The following is a 17001-nucleotide window of genomic DNA, read 5'->3' as shown; positions in this document are numbered from 1 at the left end:
TGCCATCGGGAAGGCATAATGACGACGATCAAGGTAGAACGGGGTTCTTCAAGAAAAAGAGGAGATCCAATGTGCCGAGGACCGCGCAGATACGCCTAGAGGTTGCACACTTGAGCAGCTCAACTCATCTCGCTCTGGGATCCAAGAAATCACGGATGCTATCCATGCAAAGGCACTTCGTTTAAATGGTTTTCTTGATGTTGTTTGATTACGTTACATGTCTTCCATTGTGCAGAATCCTCCTCTTCATCCAGATCTAGGCCTATAGAACCCAACAACACCATGATACGACACATGGTGCATGGTAAGTGTGGTGACAAATGCTGTTAGAACATAAACGTTTCTTGCTGAGATGCCATGCAAGTTAAAAATTTAATATATGATTAGGCTACAAATAAAGGATATGTGACTTAAAATTTAATACTTATTTCTATCTGTCTATCTTTTTCTCTAACCAAAATTTATTGATTTGAATGTGACAATATATTTTTTAATCTGTTCTTGTGGTTGCCACCTTTGTCATAAGAATTACATACTCAATGACATTTTGAAACCAGTAATGGGGAAGTTGGAATTCATTACTATTCAGTTAAATCATGATACTGGTATGACCTGTTGCTGCTTTAACATCATTCCTTCTTTAGATTCTTCTCTCTGTCACTCTATCTTGATTCCTGACATCACATCTTGGGATTAGTTAGTGCTATGATGTTCTCCCTATTCCTGAAAAATCTGCTGTATTAGGCCCCGTATATTGCTGCATACTTTTAGAAAAACGCACAAATGGATCTCAAGCATACCTTGGTTAGTGCTAGGTAGGCCAGAATTGTCTTAGCTATAGGTTTCATAAGGAGCTCAATGGGACAGGATGACACAAATGAATCTAATGAAAATGATTTATTTTTAATATATTTTTCATAAATATGGGTGAAGTGTACATACCAAGAGCATTTAATTTATTACCTGGCCCATGATAATCAGAAACACTATAGAATTTTAAATGTGACATGATAGCAGCTTCGTGGTCAATCAGAAAATAATATCATATGATCATATGAGAAATAACACATAATGTTCAATACAGGTACATGGATAGTATATTTATGGGTCTGGTGAGGTAATATCCTGGGTACTGACGTTGAAGAAGTTTAGCATTGACCTTTTGTGGGGAACAGTGTATACCGATATCATATGTCTATCCGTCTATATATCCATTCATTCATCCATCCATCCATCCATCTCCCCCTCTATCTATCTATCCATCCATCCATCTATCTCCCTATCTCTCTATCTATCTATTTATTTATCTATCTATCCATCTATATCTCTATCTATATATCTATTTATTTATCTATCTACCCATCTATATCTCTATCTTTATATCTATTTATTTATCTATCTATATATTTACCTATCGATCTAGATACATGTATATACATATACGGAGCTAGCTACCTATCTATCTATTTAGCTATATATCTATCTATCGGTTTATCTATTTATGTAATTAGTTACCTATCTATGTTCCTACCGATCTATTTATATGTCTACTAGCTACCTATCTATTGATCTGTGTTTGTCTATTGATTCATCTATTATTATTTTTGGAATAATATTCATTGATGGTAGAATTTTTTTACGTTTGATTTCCAAGAAAATTTTAGATATACTTTACAAAACCCTTGAATTTGATGTGTGGGTTGGAGGTGATTCTCATTCGTTACACTCCCAAGTGGCTCTGAAATGAGTATTGTTTTTTTCTATTGATTCATCTAATATATTTTTTTGGAATAATATTCATTGATGTTAGTATTGTTTTATGTTTGGTGTCCAAGAAAATTTTAGATATACTTTACAAAACCCTTGAATTTGATGTGTTGGTGGAGGTGCTTCTCATTCGTTACACTCCCATGTGGCTCTGACATGTGCTATGATTTCCCATGGTTAATAGATGATTGGTTTGATGATTCTCAATGGAGCGCTTGTTTTTGTGAGTCGTTAAGGTGAATCAAGTAGTGGCTGGAAGAGTTGTCATTGAATTTATTATGTCTGCATGCATTTCTGGACACGAGATACAACATGTGCTGATGCTACTAATTCTGGGGTTGCTTCTTTTTTTATTTTTGCCAATGTTGATCGCATCGGTCCTAGCATAATGGTAAGCTTATATTTATCTGGTGATGCTATTCCTTGCTTCATTTCCGTTTCTGGCTTGCTACTTTATCCTTGATATGCTTGTTATGACATGACACTTGTACCTTTACCTAAAAAACAAAAAAGTGTTCATAGTAAATCACATTTAATGAATGATGATGATACCTCAACTCATTCTTCCTTCCCATCCAATGAAATACAACCACATATCCGCTTGTGTTTTTTCCTTTACATCACATGAATGTCAATTGAAATCACTGGCTTTTGTGTTACCACCACATATCCTTATTTTCAAATCATATTTTTTGAAATTATAATCATGCCTTTTGACCATGGGTCTGATAAGTCCAAATTTAGGGTTTAAATATTGTTATTTTAATTCAAACTTGACCAACAATATTTATGAAAATTTCCGCTTAAATACTCTATAATTAATATAGGACAAGGGGTCGATACATAAAGAGGCAGAAATTTGATTTCAAAGTTTTTCTTAAGCTTGGAAAGAAGGAAATGAGTTTAAAAGTGAGAAATATGATTTCTGGGATTTTCATGGATTTTTAGTGAATTTATATAATTTCCTATGATTTAAATTGAAGCAGAAATACAAAGAAAACACAAAATATAATTTTCTAATTTTAATAAACATCAGAAATCAAAAATATTTTCAGAATTTTATGTAATTTATTTTACACCAAAACCACTAGAATATTACAAACGAGAGTTAGATATTTTTTAAGAATTTTTTTAGTTATTAAAATACTAGAACTTGATTTTAGGGATTTTTCCTGATTTGTTTGGAATTTGAAAATGTAGACAATTTTTTTCCTAATTTCCCCCTATTTTTATACATTTTAAATGCTAAAAAATAAAGAAATTACCTGCTCTGGATGGGCCAGAGGGCATGGTCTGGCCTGTTTAGGCGACCTATTGGGTCAGCCCAATGGGGTTGGCCCGACTGGGTCAGCCCAATCGGGCTCGGCTTAATGGTCAGGACATAGCTGGTTTGGCTAAATCCTGCACAGGGATCTCCAGTGCCATGCGGTGGCGTGCGCTACCCGTGCGTGGACCGGCGGGCAGAGGGGTGTTCCTGCTGCACAAGTGCTGCACGGCACCGCACGGCAGCACACGGTGACAGCGGCAAGGGGGGGATGATTTTTTCAAAGGATAAAATAGATTTTTTAATGGGATTTTTTTGGGATTTGAAACGTAAATGATAGAGGATCAAGGAATAGATAGGAATGGATTTTAAAGAGATAAATAAATGGGTTTAGAGAGAGAAAGTCTAAATGAGAAGATAGAGAGAGGAAATGAAAAGATAGAGAGTAGAAAATGAAGAAATAGTGTAGAGAGATCTTGAGAGGGAATTGGAAGGTGTAAAAGAAAGAGATTTTTATGAAATTTTGAGGGGATGAACTAGGGATATGGATGAAGGTATAGAGAGAAATAATCGATTCTAGAGAGAGAAAAGGTAGAAATGAGGAGATAGAGAGAGAAAATGAAGAGAGGCTATGGAAGGAGTTTGTGGTAGAATTTGAAGGTGCAAATGAAGAAGATTTATCATGAAATTTTTAGGGGAGTAACTAGGGAGACAAATGAAGGGCCAGAGAGAGAAATAACCGATTTGAGAGAGAAATTGTGGATAATGAATGTTTAGAATGAGAAAATGATGGATTTTAAGGGCAAATGGATGGATAATGATGGGGAAAATATAAATCTAGGTTCCTAAACCTCAATGCAAGTTTACTGAACCTTCAATGCTTCCTCTCAAGTCTGGATCCTTATATTTTTCCAGGACCAGGCATTTTTCAATGCAAACAAGAGATGGGATTAAGATAAAACTTCAATAAACTTACATTAAGCAGGTTTGTCCTGTTGCCCGGACACTTGCTATAGCACGTCTAGAATGAGGGGAAATGAGGGAGAAAAAGTGTATTTATACATTGGAAGAATTACTAAAAAGTGTATTTATACATTTTCTATTCTCTTTTCTTGCCATTTTGCCTCTTCTTCTCCATTGGTTTATAGCTTCCCCTTGTAATACTTAGCTTATTTCTTTTTAAGGCTTTTGAGATCCTAATGGGCATGTGGCCCATCTCCCTCAGACTTCTCTTTTGAAGGCCCACAACACCTTTTGCTCCTTTCAAGCCCTTTTGAGAATCACTTTACTCTAAAAACCATCTTCTCACTCCTGGAAATTTCTGCACATGTGAAATTATACAATACTCATCAGTACTAAAATTGCTTTACTTCAAAGAAGTCAAGGATTTTAGTGAAAAATAACCATAATGTGCAAAAATTAGAATTTTTGGCTAATGCATAAATATTTAGTTAATTCAAGTGATAACATGATAAATTATAAATTAATAATGCCAAAACATATAAATGTATGGAAATATACATGCATTTATCATGTTATCAAGGTCATGTGTTCCTCTCCAACAATTAAACTAAGCATCAGCCGGTGATTGGCCCATTATGACATTGTGATTTCAAATGACATATTGTCACTTTTTTTGCAATAATTAGCACATATAACCATTGGTGCAAACCAATGGCCGGTCTCCATTGTAATAAGCAAGATGGTGTCATGTTGAGGGGTGCTATTTAAATCACAAGATCTATTCAAAATTTAACAAAGGCTTTAATTAATTCGAGATAAACGTTTATGATTTATTGAAATAATATTTATGTTCTGAGGTAGGAAGCCATTTTATTTATCAGTATAATGTCTGAAAATTTCATTAGAATACAAAAAATCTAAAAATCATAATACCATTATAAAAACATTTTTAATTATGTTTGGCTTGATAACATGAATACATAATCATTTCAATATAAATAACACATGGAAAGTTCATGATTTTAATATAATATTAGCATCTTACTAGGTATAACACTTGAATAAAATGACCATCCAAGTGGATTAAAACCTAGGCTTTTGTATCTTAATAGTTTTTAGCCTTGTTAATTAATTTCACATTACGGATCAATGTTTCAGTGTTTCTACTACATTTTTTTATGGTTCGTCTTCCTCGGCACTAAATGTATTTATTGAAATACTTTAAGGCCAAGGTATGGAGGCCTAAAGGAAGGAATTCTTTGTATTGTCTTAATCTATTTTGATATGTGTATTAATGAATAGGAGTAGAGCCACATTAGTTGGGTTCTGTTTTCCCAGAATACTCATTTGAACATCTGTATTCTTCATTCATTCATGTTGGAGCAGTAAAATACATACTTCATCTAATTATGTATACTATTAATCATTAATTTCATTTATTCCTTCACCCCTTTATGTCACTGATTCAGATCTTTGAGCTTCTTAAGTCTAACCTTCATCAATTATAGTTTTATATGGCATCCCCCTACCTAGTCTTAGCTATTAAAACATAATAAAACCGTTTGTTCAGACAAAAATCTAAGAAAACACTCATTATTAATGAACATGAGTTGTGAGATGCTTGTTGCCATTGACGCTCTCTCTTATCACCATCATTTATATTCAGAGCCTATCAAACCGTGGGGAGAGGGAGAATTCTCCAGGTGAGAGATTAGGTAATTATTTTAATGTGTGAGGTTTTTTATTTATAATCCTTCATTTTTCCAGTTTACCTAGCCATCTTTCATGTTTTGAAATTTCATCAACATTTCTCATTGGTCAATTGTCCAAAGTTAAAAATAAAGAGCATAAAAGCTAGACTTTTAGCGGGTAAAGAACCACCAATATCTTCATTCTTCTTGATCTCTCTTCAGTAGGGTTCCTACTTGGGATCTGATCATAAGATTACAAAAAATACCCCTACTAACCGCAACAAAAGAGTTCATTCTCTCATTTTTCTTTCCCCTACAATATTTTATCTTTTCTCTGAAAGAATCAATGTTTATCTATTTCAATGGGTCTATCTATCTAAGTTGGCTGGAGATTACCTCAAAGGTTTTTCTCACGTCCTGTCAATTAACCAAATGGGTCTTCTAACCAACTTGATCCAAGCTCTTTTAACAAAACGAGAAATTATCACAAAACCCACATCATAAATGTAAGCCTCAGAGAGAGATGAATATACACATGTATATATACATAGGGAGATAGAGAGAGTGAGAGAGCGCACCGGGAGGGGTTGAGTAGTTAGACTCCTTGGAAAGGGAATCGATCCCGGATGGCATCGAGAGTCGAGGTCACATTCTGAGGAAAAGATAACTTGAATCGGCTTAGAAGCTCCCCATCTTTGGCCTCCGCCGCTGCTTCCGCAGCCTCCTTGCTCATCCCCACACGGTCAAATGCCTGGCGATATAGGGAGCATTTAAGATGGCCATGTAAGACAAAGAAAAATAGATAGATAGATAGATAGATAAACATAGAGAGAGAGAATCAACTAATACCTCTGCTTTTTCGCGGGGATCAGTGAGCTTGGGGATGTATTTCAGGGCTTCATCCTTCTCGCAAGCATTAATGCAGGCTTCGACAAATGGCTTGAAACCTAGGAATTTTAACTCAAGGATCAAGTCATGGTAAAAATATTTAAAAATAAACCCGCCATCAATACAGAAGAAAGTTATAATAAATAATGAATAGACACAGAGGAGGATTTAAATATTTATATATATATATATGATAAAATGGAAGTCATCCAATTATTATATTACCTTGATTATATTTATAAACAATTGTGGTAGCATGAAAGCTGAAATACTTATTTTTAACAAATGAAGATAAAAGGCCCACCAGTAGGAGGCCTTTTCTCCTTGGAAAACTTCTCCAGAGAATCCCAATCACCGGTAGTGGCCAGAGCCGATGCTTTCAGCCAATACCACCTCTTCTCAGAGACCTACAGAAATTATCCGAGCTGTTTATGGAAAGAATAAACCTTTCAAAAATATTTATACATATATATAAATTAAAAAGAGAATAGATTGAAGCCAGAAGTTGGTCTTATCACCTTGAAATCCTGCTTCACTCTCATTGCTGCCCGGTGGTTACCCAAGACGATGCAAGTGCAGATTGTATCGCTGATGCTCGAGTCAACGAATATGGCCTGCTTTGTTGATACTTCCAGTTCATGCTGAACTCTGTTCAAATTTTCCGCATAAATCAAAAGATATCAACGATGATGCATTTTAAATAGAATATGGTTTTTTGGGAGTAATACTTTAGTAACTTTGCATATTCTTCAGCAGCTTTTGACTCAAAAACGTGCTCCTTGGTCTCTGCGAAGAGTTTCTGTGCCTGCTCTATAACTCTTATACGAGGGCCTTGTAAAGGGGACCCAGACCCTCTGCTTGCCGACAGGTTATTTCCCATTTCCCACGATTCTTTCAACAAAAGGTAGGCAACGTCCTACAGCAAATGTAAGCATTAATTACTTTTGAACCTCTAGGGATAGAAAGAAAGAAATAGAGAGAGAGCGAGGGAGATAGAGATAGACAAAGTTTGTAAAAGCAAATGCATTATGTGCACAAGTGAGACCGTCCCAAAGATGGGGATCGCTGAACAGTCGTGGGGCTACCACTATTTCAAGGTAAAGAGTCAAGAAGGAAAAGAATAGAATACCCCCAGCCAGGAAAATGACAGAAATACGACTATAGGGATTGGGGATTGTATGAAAGAGATATCTTGAACATTGAACAGGAGATGAATTCTTCAAGTAAAGCTCTAGGAATGACATTCAAATTATTACTTTGGCCAAGGAAAATAATCCAGGAGTTACTTACGTATAATGTTATTAAAAAAAACGAAATTTACATATAACAAAAACCAAGAGAGAAGAAACATTCAAGAAGGGGAAGGATCAAAACACCTCCTAACGGGGAAAATGACGAAAATACGACAATATGGATAGGGCATTGTCTCAATGAGACATCCTGAATACTGAATTGGCGATGAATTCTTCAAGCAAATAAAACTAGGTGAAGAAACTGGATGATAGAGATAAGGGTCATGGTTCGTTACGTACGTGGAGTTGGCTGATAGATAAATAGAAGTCCTTCAAGAATTCATGTTTACGGCACCTACAAAACGAGTACTTCAGAACTCACTCATACTTGACAAAAGGTAAATCCTCTTTTGAGAAATAAGTGCACACTGTGCTACGGAGATGAGTTATTACCGCGCATAGTTGATGAATAAATCCCGTACCAATGGCTTGGCCTGAACCATTCCGAAAAGCACCAAGGGAGATTTCTGCCGTTGTGAAAATTGGTGAGTAAACCAAAAAATCACTTTTGGAGGAGGAAGAGATGACAGAACTTAGGCTATTAGAGCCTTCTGGCCGCAGATAATAAAAAATTACGTCAGAAAATAAACCCGAAAAAGCAAAAAGGATGGAGATATAGGGGTATTTTGGAGATTGAGAATATTCTGCCAAGCTTATGACGAAATTTATGTCGGAGAAAATCAAGTTTATTTCAAAGAAAATGAAACTGATCTCAGATGGCATCAATAAACCTAACTTTTTTTTAATGAAAGGGAAAAGAGGGAATTTGGCGATTTTGAACATTCTACAGCATATATAGCGAAAGCTAATGTCAAAGAGAACAAAATTGACGTCTGACATAATGAGTAGACCAGAAAATAAAATAAAAAAAGAGTAACGCAAAAATTTTAGCGATAAGAACCATCTGCCTCACAGAACGAAAATTGATGTCCAAGAAAATAAAATTGACGTCAGATGGCATGAATAAACCAATAACTGACAAAAAGTGCAGAGATAAGAGAGATTTTTGGCGCTTAGAACCTTCTGCCACACATGAAACAGGACAAGATAAATGAGGTCCGTGTCCCCACTCTCAGACGCTTTTGCGAAAGCAGTTTCATCTTCCCCAATGCTTAACAACAGAGGAATCTGGTTCAAACAGAAGCAAGTTCAATGACCTCATAAAACGTTTTTGGGAAAACATAGCCTTTTCTTGGACAAACCTGTTTGGACGAAATGGGCTCATGGTCAACCAGCATGGCAGCCAGTTTTCTTCTTCCAATGCTATCTGCGTGCGCTGCGACTGCCGCATAAGATATTACTTTGGACAGCTTCAACTGAAAAAGTAATGTTTCCCCATAGAGTAAGGATTTTCATCTCAAAATGCAAAATAATGAAGCAAATAATGACCTTAAAATATCGTAAAAAGGAATTAAAACCTTGTCAAGCAAAGTATCAAGGAGATCGGCATCGTTCACAGCTGACGAAGAGGTTATCTTGGCACAAGCCCAATGCATTATGACAACATCCTGCACAAGGACATAATAATGCTGATTATAAGACGATGGTGGTTGGCCAAAGGAATGGAAGAAAAGCCAAGGTTTGAAAAACCTAGGCTTTAATCCAGAACCTATCGAGAATTAAAAATACTTAGGGGAAGGTAGAGAAGAGGAGGAAGAAGAGAGAGAAGAGAAAGACCAAGAATTACGCTCTTCCTGTCAGACGGATGGGCACCCAAGATGACAAGACACCTCAAGATATGATATATGTTCAACTTATTGCAGTATGGGGGTATTTATAAATTGTTGGCAGAAATGGTTTCTGACCCAAATGTTAAATGGGTCTTTATAAGGGCTGTTCAGGCGGTTCTTCCATATGGTTCTTCCATATGGTGGCAAATGGAAGGAGAAGGTCTAATTATATAACACGTGTGAAAGTGGGAAACCATGAAGTTGTGGGGGCACAAGGGGTGGGAGAAGCACTAGCAAATCACTTCAGAACAGTCACCAAGCGGGGGGCTCGCAATCAGTGGAGATGGGAAGGTAGAAGCATATCTTGGTTATCACACGCACAACAAGCTGAGCTAGTGAAGCCTTTTTTCGTGGAAGAGGTACGAAATGTGATCCAAGGTTTGAATGGAGAAGGAGCCCCCGGCCCTGATGGACTCCCAGTCTTCTTCTTCAGTGAATTTTGGGATGTTTTAGGCTCAGATGTGATGGATACATTGGAGAAGTTCTGGAGGGGTAACTTTGGCATGGAAAGACTGAACCGGTCACATTTATTTCTGTTGCCCAAGTGCTCGGGAGCGGTGAATGTGGGCAACGTCCGACCCATTGCTCTGTCTAATTCTATCTATCTCATCATCGCCAAGGTGTTGGCGAACAGGTTGAGAGGGGTGATTGGGGGCCTCATCGGACCCTTTCAATCGGCCTTCATTCCGGGAAGACAATTGCAAGACAGTGCAGTGGTGGCGGGAGAGATCATTTCAGCTTGGAAAAGAAACGGGACGAAGGGATTTATTTGGAAGGTGGATTTCGCAAAAGCCTACGATTCAATCGATTGGAAATTTCTATGGTCCGTCATGCGAAAGCAAGGATTTCCCGAAGACTGGGTGGCATGGGTGCGACGTTGCGTTACAACCCACTCTTTCTCAGTCTTGGTCAATGGCCGGGCAGGAGGATGGATCCGCCCACAGAGAGGAGTCAGACAAGGTTGCCCACTAGCCCCATTATTGTTTGTCCTTGCAGTAGACACTTTGGCCACATGTACCCTTAAGGCGTGCGAACACGGCCTACTGCACGGCTTTCACACGGCGAGCTACCCCAGGGGTATTCCACTACTCCAGTATGCGGATGACACCACATTCTTTATGGAAGGAGCTGCGACAGAAGCTCACATCATATCAGCCCTATTAGATTTATTTGCTGATTTCTCGGGGTTATGTCTCAATAGAGAAAAGTCAGCCTTTGTGGGATTTGGTTTGTTGGTGGACGAGGAGTTCCAATGTGCTAATGCGCTAGGCACACCCCGAGGTTCGCTACCAATGAAGTATTTGGGTCTTCCGCTGACAGGGAGACGCCTCCTAGCTGCAGACTGGCAGCCAGTGATTGACAAGGTGGAGCGCAGGTTGGAGGGCTGGCAGAACAATGTGTTATCACGAGGGGGTCGCCTGGTACTTTTGAGGTCGGTGCTCTCAGCGATCCCTATATTCTTCTTGTCGGTATATAAAGCACCGGCAGTTGTGACAAAGCGGCTAGAGGGATTAATGAGGCGGTTCTTTTGGGGAGGCGGGGGAGAGGGGGATCCTAGGGGGATACCCCTAGTAGCGTGGGATGTGGTCTGTAGACCTCTAAAACAAGGAGGGCTGGGGGTTCTCCACTTGGAAACCATGAACTCGGCATTGCTGGCTAAATGGGTTGAACGAGTTATGACACCTGCGGAGGGTCTGGATTTCGATGTCCTCAGAGACATGTATGGCCATGATATGGATTGGGAAAGGCGATGGGTGAGAAGAGGGGGGGAGTCCCCTTTTTGGGGCAGCCTTCGTCAAATCATCCCCACATGGGTGATGGAGAAGGCTTTCGGTTCTGGCAAGATAACTGGTCCAAACAAGGTCCCTTGAAGTTGAAGTTTCCCAGACTATTTGCTCTAACAAGGAACCCAACTGCCACAGTCAGCGAATGTTGGGACGGGGCTTGGGTCCCAACCCTCTCTGAGACATTATCAGATCTTCGGTTTGAGGAGTTGTTGGGAATGCAGGAGATCCTCCTACCTTTCAGTCCTTCAGCAGATTATCGAGACGGATGGGTATGGCAGGGGCCACCTTTCTCGGTGAAGGATGCATACTTGAAGATTCGAGGGGTGGCGAGAGATGACCCAGAAGTCAGGCAGGCATGTCACATAATGCTGAAACTAAAGATTCCTCTTAAAGTGAGAATTTTTGGCTGGTTGTTGAGGAGACGAAAACTCGTCACCCGGGTCTATCGGCGGAGGTGGGCACCAGCAGAACCCGTCGACTGCCCCTTGTGCGCTAGGGGAGAGGAAGACTGCTCACACCTTTTCTTCACATGTCACCTAACTCAAGGAGTATGGGCCTCGCAACAGATTTAAGGGGTGAATCTCTCCTCGTACGACGATTTTTGGGCATCAGTCATGACGGGTGGATACCGGAGCATAATGGAGTGGGGAGAATTCTCGCAATACTGTGGGCGGTATGGTTGCACCGAAACGAAGTGGTGTTCAAGGGAGGAAAGGCTTCAGTCGAGAGTGCCATATTTGACGTTGGGGCACTAATATCTTTTTGGGGGGTAGGGGGATAAAAGCAGGAGGTGTGGTCAATCTGTAAATGATGTGTACATGATTTTGTTTTTTTAATAGTATCAGGTGGGCCACCAGTTTCGGGTGGTCTGCCCTATTTTCTTCCAAAAAAAAAAAAAAGGGCTGTTCAGGCCTTTTGCGATAAGTAAATAGCAGGACTCTATCACAATGCTTCCCCAATCCCAAAGGATAAAACTGCAGTTATTTAGTGCGTATCAAAATTGTGCATCCACTCTCAAATATGATAACTGTCCACTTTTGGAGTTTAGAAGGAGATAGGAAAGAAGATAAGGCTCCGGGGCCTCCAGTTTAAGCTACAGTTCACTCCTTTTCATTCTATTCCATCTGCTTTAAATAGGCACATGGATGATTACAAAATCAAATAAAGTGCCAAACTTAATAGTAAATACCAATGTGGCATTCTCACAATGTTGTCTGACAATAACGTGTATATATAATTATATATATGTATGTATACGCACAGCCCATTGAAACAAACAAGGTACATCTAGAAGCTGAAGAACACGTCCTCAACAAAATTTATAGTCAGCACTATCACCATAGATCTCATCCCCCAAAAAAACATACATGAGGCAATAGTAACGGCCCACAAAGCATGTATTAATGCGAGCTGCAGCAAATGGAGACACAATAAAGAAGCCTATAAAACAGAAACAAACTAATAATTATCAAGGAACTCACGGAATTCATGTTAAGATGCTCCGATATCCGCAGTGCCAAGAGATGGCGGTGGGCATTGATTAAACGTCCGATGAGAACAGATGGCGTGAGAAACTGAAAAAAAATATAATAATAAGCAATCCATCAACGGCAAAAGGACAAAAATGGGAAGCATTAGTGAGAGTTTAACGACCTTGAATTGTTGAATGCTGAGAGGAATGCCAATCTCAGGATCACGCACGGCGTTCAACACCCTCAAAATCTTGCACATTTCTTGTAAACGATCACGCTGAAACTGACTGCCAAAACTAAATTAATCTCATTTTCTGAAAAGTCTAAAATTTTCACAGGCAGCTTAATTTTCAGTGTGAAAAAATCATGAGTTACAACAATTAAACAAGTGCTAGTCTTCATAGGCAGCTTAAACGATAAGGTATTATCCACAGGGAAATCAAGCATAGTGTGACAAAAAAATTGATATTCTGATGAAAAATACATCATTTCAACAGCAACAGGAGTAGTCCAAAGGTCCAAGATCCCAAGAGCCCGAACACCATAGTATAATTTATGCAACATAAAAAATATAGCGTGAGAAAAAAATCAACATTCTAATGAAAATACGTTTCTTTAACAGCGATAGGAGTAGTCGAAAGGTCCAAGAATGCCAAAAATTCGAACACCCTAGTCTAATTCTTGCAACAGAATGTTGATGGTTGGCGGTGAACCCTTGTCTTATGCTAAGTGTCAAATATTTAGAGATTCGAGGAAGATAGGAGGAGTCCCAGTCAATAGAAGACCCAGACAATGGAAAGCTAAGTCAGCGACAAATCCGTAGGCAGGGAAAAAAATCGTAGGGTCAAAAAATCGTAGGGTCATAAATCGTAGGGTGAACAAGACTGAGCTGTGCCCAGCCATCGCAAGGGCAAGAATTTCTGTAATTGGAAATTCTTGAGGCTAAGGCCATTCTTGCTTCCTTTATTTTCTTAATCCTTGATAGAACTCCATCTGGCATTTATTAGTAGGCCACCTTATACTAAGGGAAAAGAATGAAAAAAATTAAATCGCGAGAATGTTAACCTGCAAAACGCCTGACCATAGCTAGCAGCTCTCAGTAGCAAGCGCTGGCGTGAGAGATCAAATTCATGTCCAGCAGCATCAATGCAAGCTTCCACGGCTTCAGGTAGTGAAGAACGAATGAGTCTCAAGTTTTCATCAGCCTGTAATGATAGCGATGCTCCATTAACCATTCCTATATGATCACCAATAAGATATATGCCACAGAAACAAAATATACAAGACAAGAAATACAAAAAAAAATCGATCAAGCTTCGAATTTGTGATTTCTGGCGTGATAATTCCATGGCGAACAAACGAGATGAGCCCCAAACGGAGACCTTGCGAGAATACTAATTTGAAGGACTCGGTTTTTTCTCAAAAAGTCCTTCCTTACAGTATTTATCGAATGCAACTTCAGTTTTTCTCATGGATTAGCTTACATTTCAGTTTAATTTACATTTCAGTTTAATTTTCTCATGACTGTTTGCTTTATTCAGTTTAATTTACATTTCATCGAGTCTACTGAAGATTCCCCATTCAAATCCGTTTAAAAATCCCTCACAGATTCTAAAATGGTGTTACATGAAAATTCCTTAATTTCTTATCGAGATAAAGGTACCTTAGCACTGCGCCTGTCAAAGTGTTCCAAGGCGTCATATAATAAGGCTGCTGGTTCTGTGCTTCCGATTTGAAAGATGGACTCTGTCGAGTCAGGAACACGTTGCAAGAACTCCATGCTTGAGTTTGAAAGAATACGCACACCATCACACTCCGGAATCAGAATCAGGGGCTCTTCATAAGGATAATTGACTGGATCCCCGTGAGGACCCACCATCAAGAGCAACTCGTCCCAGTATAATAGTACACTGTCCATTCCGCACCAAGCCATTTGCTCAGGAGGAGTTGTGGTCTGAAATGAAAATTTTGAGTTTTTAGATAAGGAAAAAGAAGTTCTCAGGTCTATAGAGGGGGGAGGAACCAAAAGGTATCTTTTCAGATTCCATTGTCTCTTCGGTGTCATATAAATCTCTCAACGCATGATTCATACAATAGGAGGCTTTATTAATTCAAAGGATTTTACTCTTGCGAAACAAGAGTAAGTCCTTTAAGTTAAAATAGATAGACATTTGAATAAAATAAAACAGCTTCCCAATGCGCAATAATAAAATAAAGTTTCATTCCCTGTGTACAAGAAAGAACAAAACAAAAGGATGCGTTAGAAATTTTATACCAAGATTGAGCGTAGTTTTCATGTCTTGGAATGACATGAACTCAGAGTGTCTTATCAATCTCTCAACGTTTGATCCATATGATTGGAGCTTTTATTAATCGAAAGGATTAATTAAATTATCTTTTTTCTTTCGGATAAAGACAAGTCATCGAGTTACACAATATGTTAGAATAAACTCCTCAATTTACGATAATTTAGTAAATTCTCATTAGCCAAGTACGAGAGGATAACACTAAGGTAGTGTACACAAATCATCTCAAGATTGTGAGAAGTATCGAAGTCTAGAAATACCATTAATTCTATGCGTCTTATCACTCTCTCTACGTGTGGTTCGTAAAAAAATAGGATTTTTATCAATTTCAAGTATTAATTAGCTATTTTTTCCTCAGAATTAAGACCAAGTTCAACTAGATAATTATCCGAGCAGAATAAAAGTATCCTACAGTACACACAACAGGAAAAAATACAAAAAGCACGCACTATAAACAGTTCATCCCAAGATCGAGAGCAGTTTTAAAGTCTAGAAATAGCATTAACTCCAAATGTCTTATCAATCTCTCTACGTGTGATGCTTAAAATAGGAGCTTTTTAAAATTGCTCAAGTTATCCTTTTTCTTCCGAATTCAGATTAAGCTACAAAGCCAAACGGGTATACATAAAAGCCTCATTCCCCATCTTCACGAAGAAATGCAAAGGGTAACATAAACAGTTTTATCACATGGAAAAGAAAAACCAGCCATCAACACGAGCACATAAAAAGAGGTAAGAATCGCATTAAAAATCAGTGACACTGTAAACAAAACAAAAAATTGTTTCTTTGGGACATCCAAAGGTAATATGTTGAAGCAAAGATTACCTGGCAATCGTACTCGAACATGATCCTGGAAAAATCAGTGGAAATGACAAGCAACCGCCCGTCCTCGGTGAAGGCCCCCAGCATCTTCCCATTCCCAGAAACCGCCATCTTCGTCACCTTCCCCACGCCAGCCCCAACCCGCTGCGCCCCATCCTCATCCACAATCATCACCCCATCCTCATCCGCCATCCCGATCAACACCTCCACATTGCCAGACATGGTGAACCGAGGATCAATCACGGCCATACACGTGGGCGGGGCGGCAAGCCCGGGGTCGGCGAGCCGGCAGGGCTTCGGATCGGCCAAATCGGGCACGCAGAAGAGGGAATTCCGCTCCGTCCGGCAGACGAGGCCGCTTCCGAAGAAGACGCAATCGGCGACGCCCTCTTCGAAGCAGGCCTTGCCAAGCGATAAGGGTTCGCCGGATGGTTGACCCATTACGTCGAACATGTAGAGGGTGCCGTCTTGGACGAGGCAGCAGATGACGAGCTGATCGGTCCAGGCCATGCCTACCAGGCGACCGCCGGGCTTGTCCCAGGGGAGGGAGGCGATCGGGAGGCCGGCGGAGGAGAAGAGGCGAAGGCGGGGGCGGGCGGACTCGGCGCGGAGGAGGACGATCTTGGAATCGTCGCGGATGGCGGCGATCGGGCCGCCGAAGGGGGCGCAGGCGGCGCGGTGGCGGCGGAGATCGAGGCCGCCGGCGGCGGTCCAGGCCATGGCGTAGAGCAGCGGCTTGCGGTAGTAGCGGTTGTGTAGGAGCTCCCACTCCGCCGCTGCCGCTGCCATCGCCGCTGCTGCCTCTTCCTTCTGAGCTCAGATCTTGCGGGGGCAGCTATTTATAGGCGCTGGGTCGTCATCCGATGACGATGACGGTTTACTTCGTCATCCTGTATAATAACGGGTATATATGTGTTGTGGAAAGTGTAGCCTTATTTTTCTTTATTGAAAAATACAAGGGAAATAATAACATGAATGATCAGAGAAGCCGCTTGCAGTTGAGCAGGAGCTCCCACTCC

At 39.8% G+C, this 17001-nt stretch overlaps 1 protein-coding gene across 2 annotated transcripts; it reads right to left on the bottom strand.

The window, feature by feature from the left end:
* Positions 1 to 6166: 6166 nt before the first annotated feature.
* VCL1 (vacuoleless1 (VCL1)) lies at positions 6167 to 16788 on the bottom strand. 2 transcript variants are annotated; one of them, XM_078582928.1, is made up of 15 exons: positions 15986 to 16788; positions 14518 to 14808; positions 13920 to 14059; positions 13036 to 13141; positions 12864 to 12956; positions 9284 to 9373; positions 9068 to 9181; positions 8886 to 8993; positions 8259 to 8332; positions 8106 to 8160; positions 7302 to 7489; positions 7092 to 7221; positions 6878 to 6980; positions 6535 to 6632; positions 6167 to 6436 (listed from the first exon to the last, which is right to left on the bottom strand). In XM_078582928.1, the coding sequence occupies exons 1-15, from the start codon at positions 16769 to 16771 to the stop codon at positions 6281 to 6283; spliced, it is 2532 nt and encodes an 843-aa protein (XP_078439054.1). In that variant the 5' UTR covers positions 16772 to 16788; the 3' UTR covers positions 6167 to 6280. The 2 variants fall into 2 exon arrangements, with proteins under 2 accessions (XP_078439054.1, XP_078439056.1); XM_078582930.1 differs by lacking the exons at positions 6167 to 6436; positions 6535 to 6632 and having other exon boundaries at positions 6878 to 6998.
* Between the last annotated feature and the right edge of the window lie 213 nt (positions 16789 to 17001).

The sequence above is a fragment of the Wolffia australiana genome, chromosome 11 (assembly GCF_029677425.1).
Source record: "Wolffia australiana isolate 7733 chromosome 11, ASM2967742v1".
Lineage (NCBI taxonomy): Eukaryota > Viridiplantae > Streptophyta > Magnoliopsida > Alismatales > Araceae > Wolffia > Wolffia australiana.
Note: the sequence above shows the minus strand (reverse complement) of the source record. Positions and strands in the feature narration are given on the sequence as shown.

Coding starts and splice junctions, on each gene's coding strand:
- VCL1 (XM_078582928.1), bottom strand. CDS start 16,771: ATGGCAGCGGCAGCGGCGGAGTGGGAGCTCCTACACAACCGCTACTAC. Junction 14,809..15,985: donor TGTTCGAGTACGATTGCCAG/GTAATCTTTGCT, acceptor TTTTCATTTCAG/ACCACAACTCCTCCTGAGCA. Junction 6,633..6,877: donor GGAGAAAAGGCCTCCTACTG/GTGGGCCTTTTA, acceptor TAAAATTCCTAG/GTTTCAAGCCATTTGTCGAA.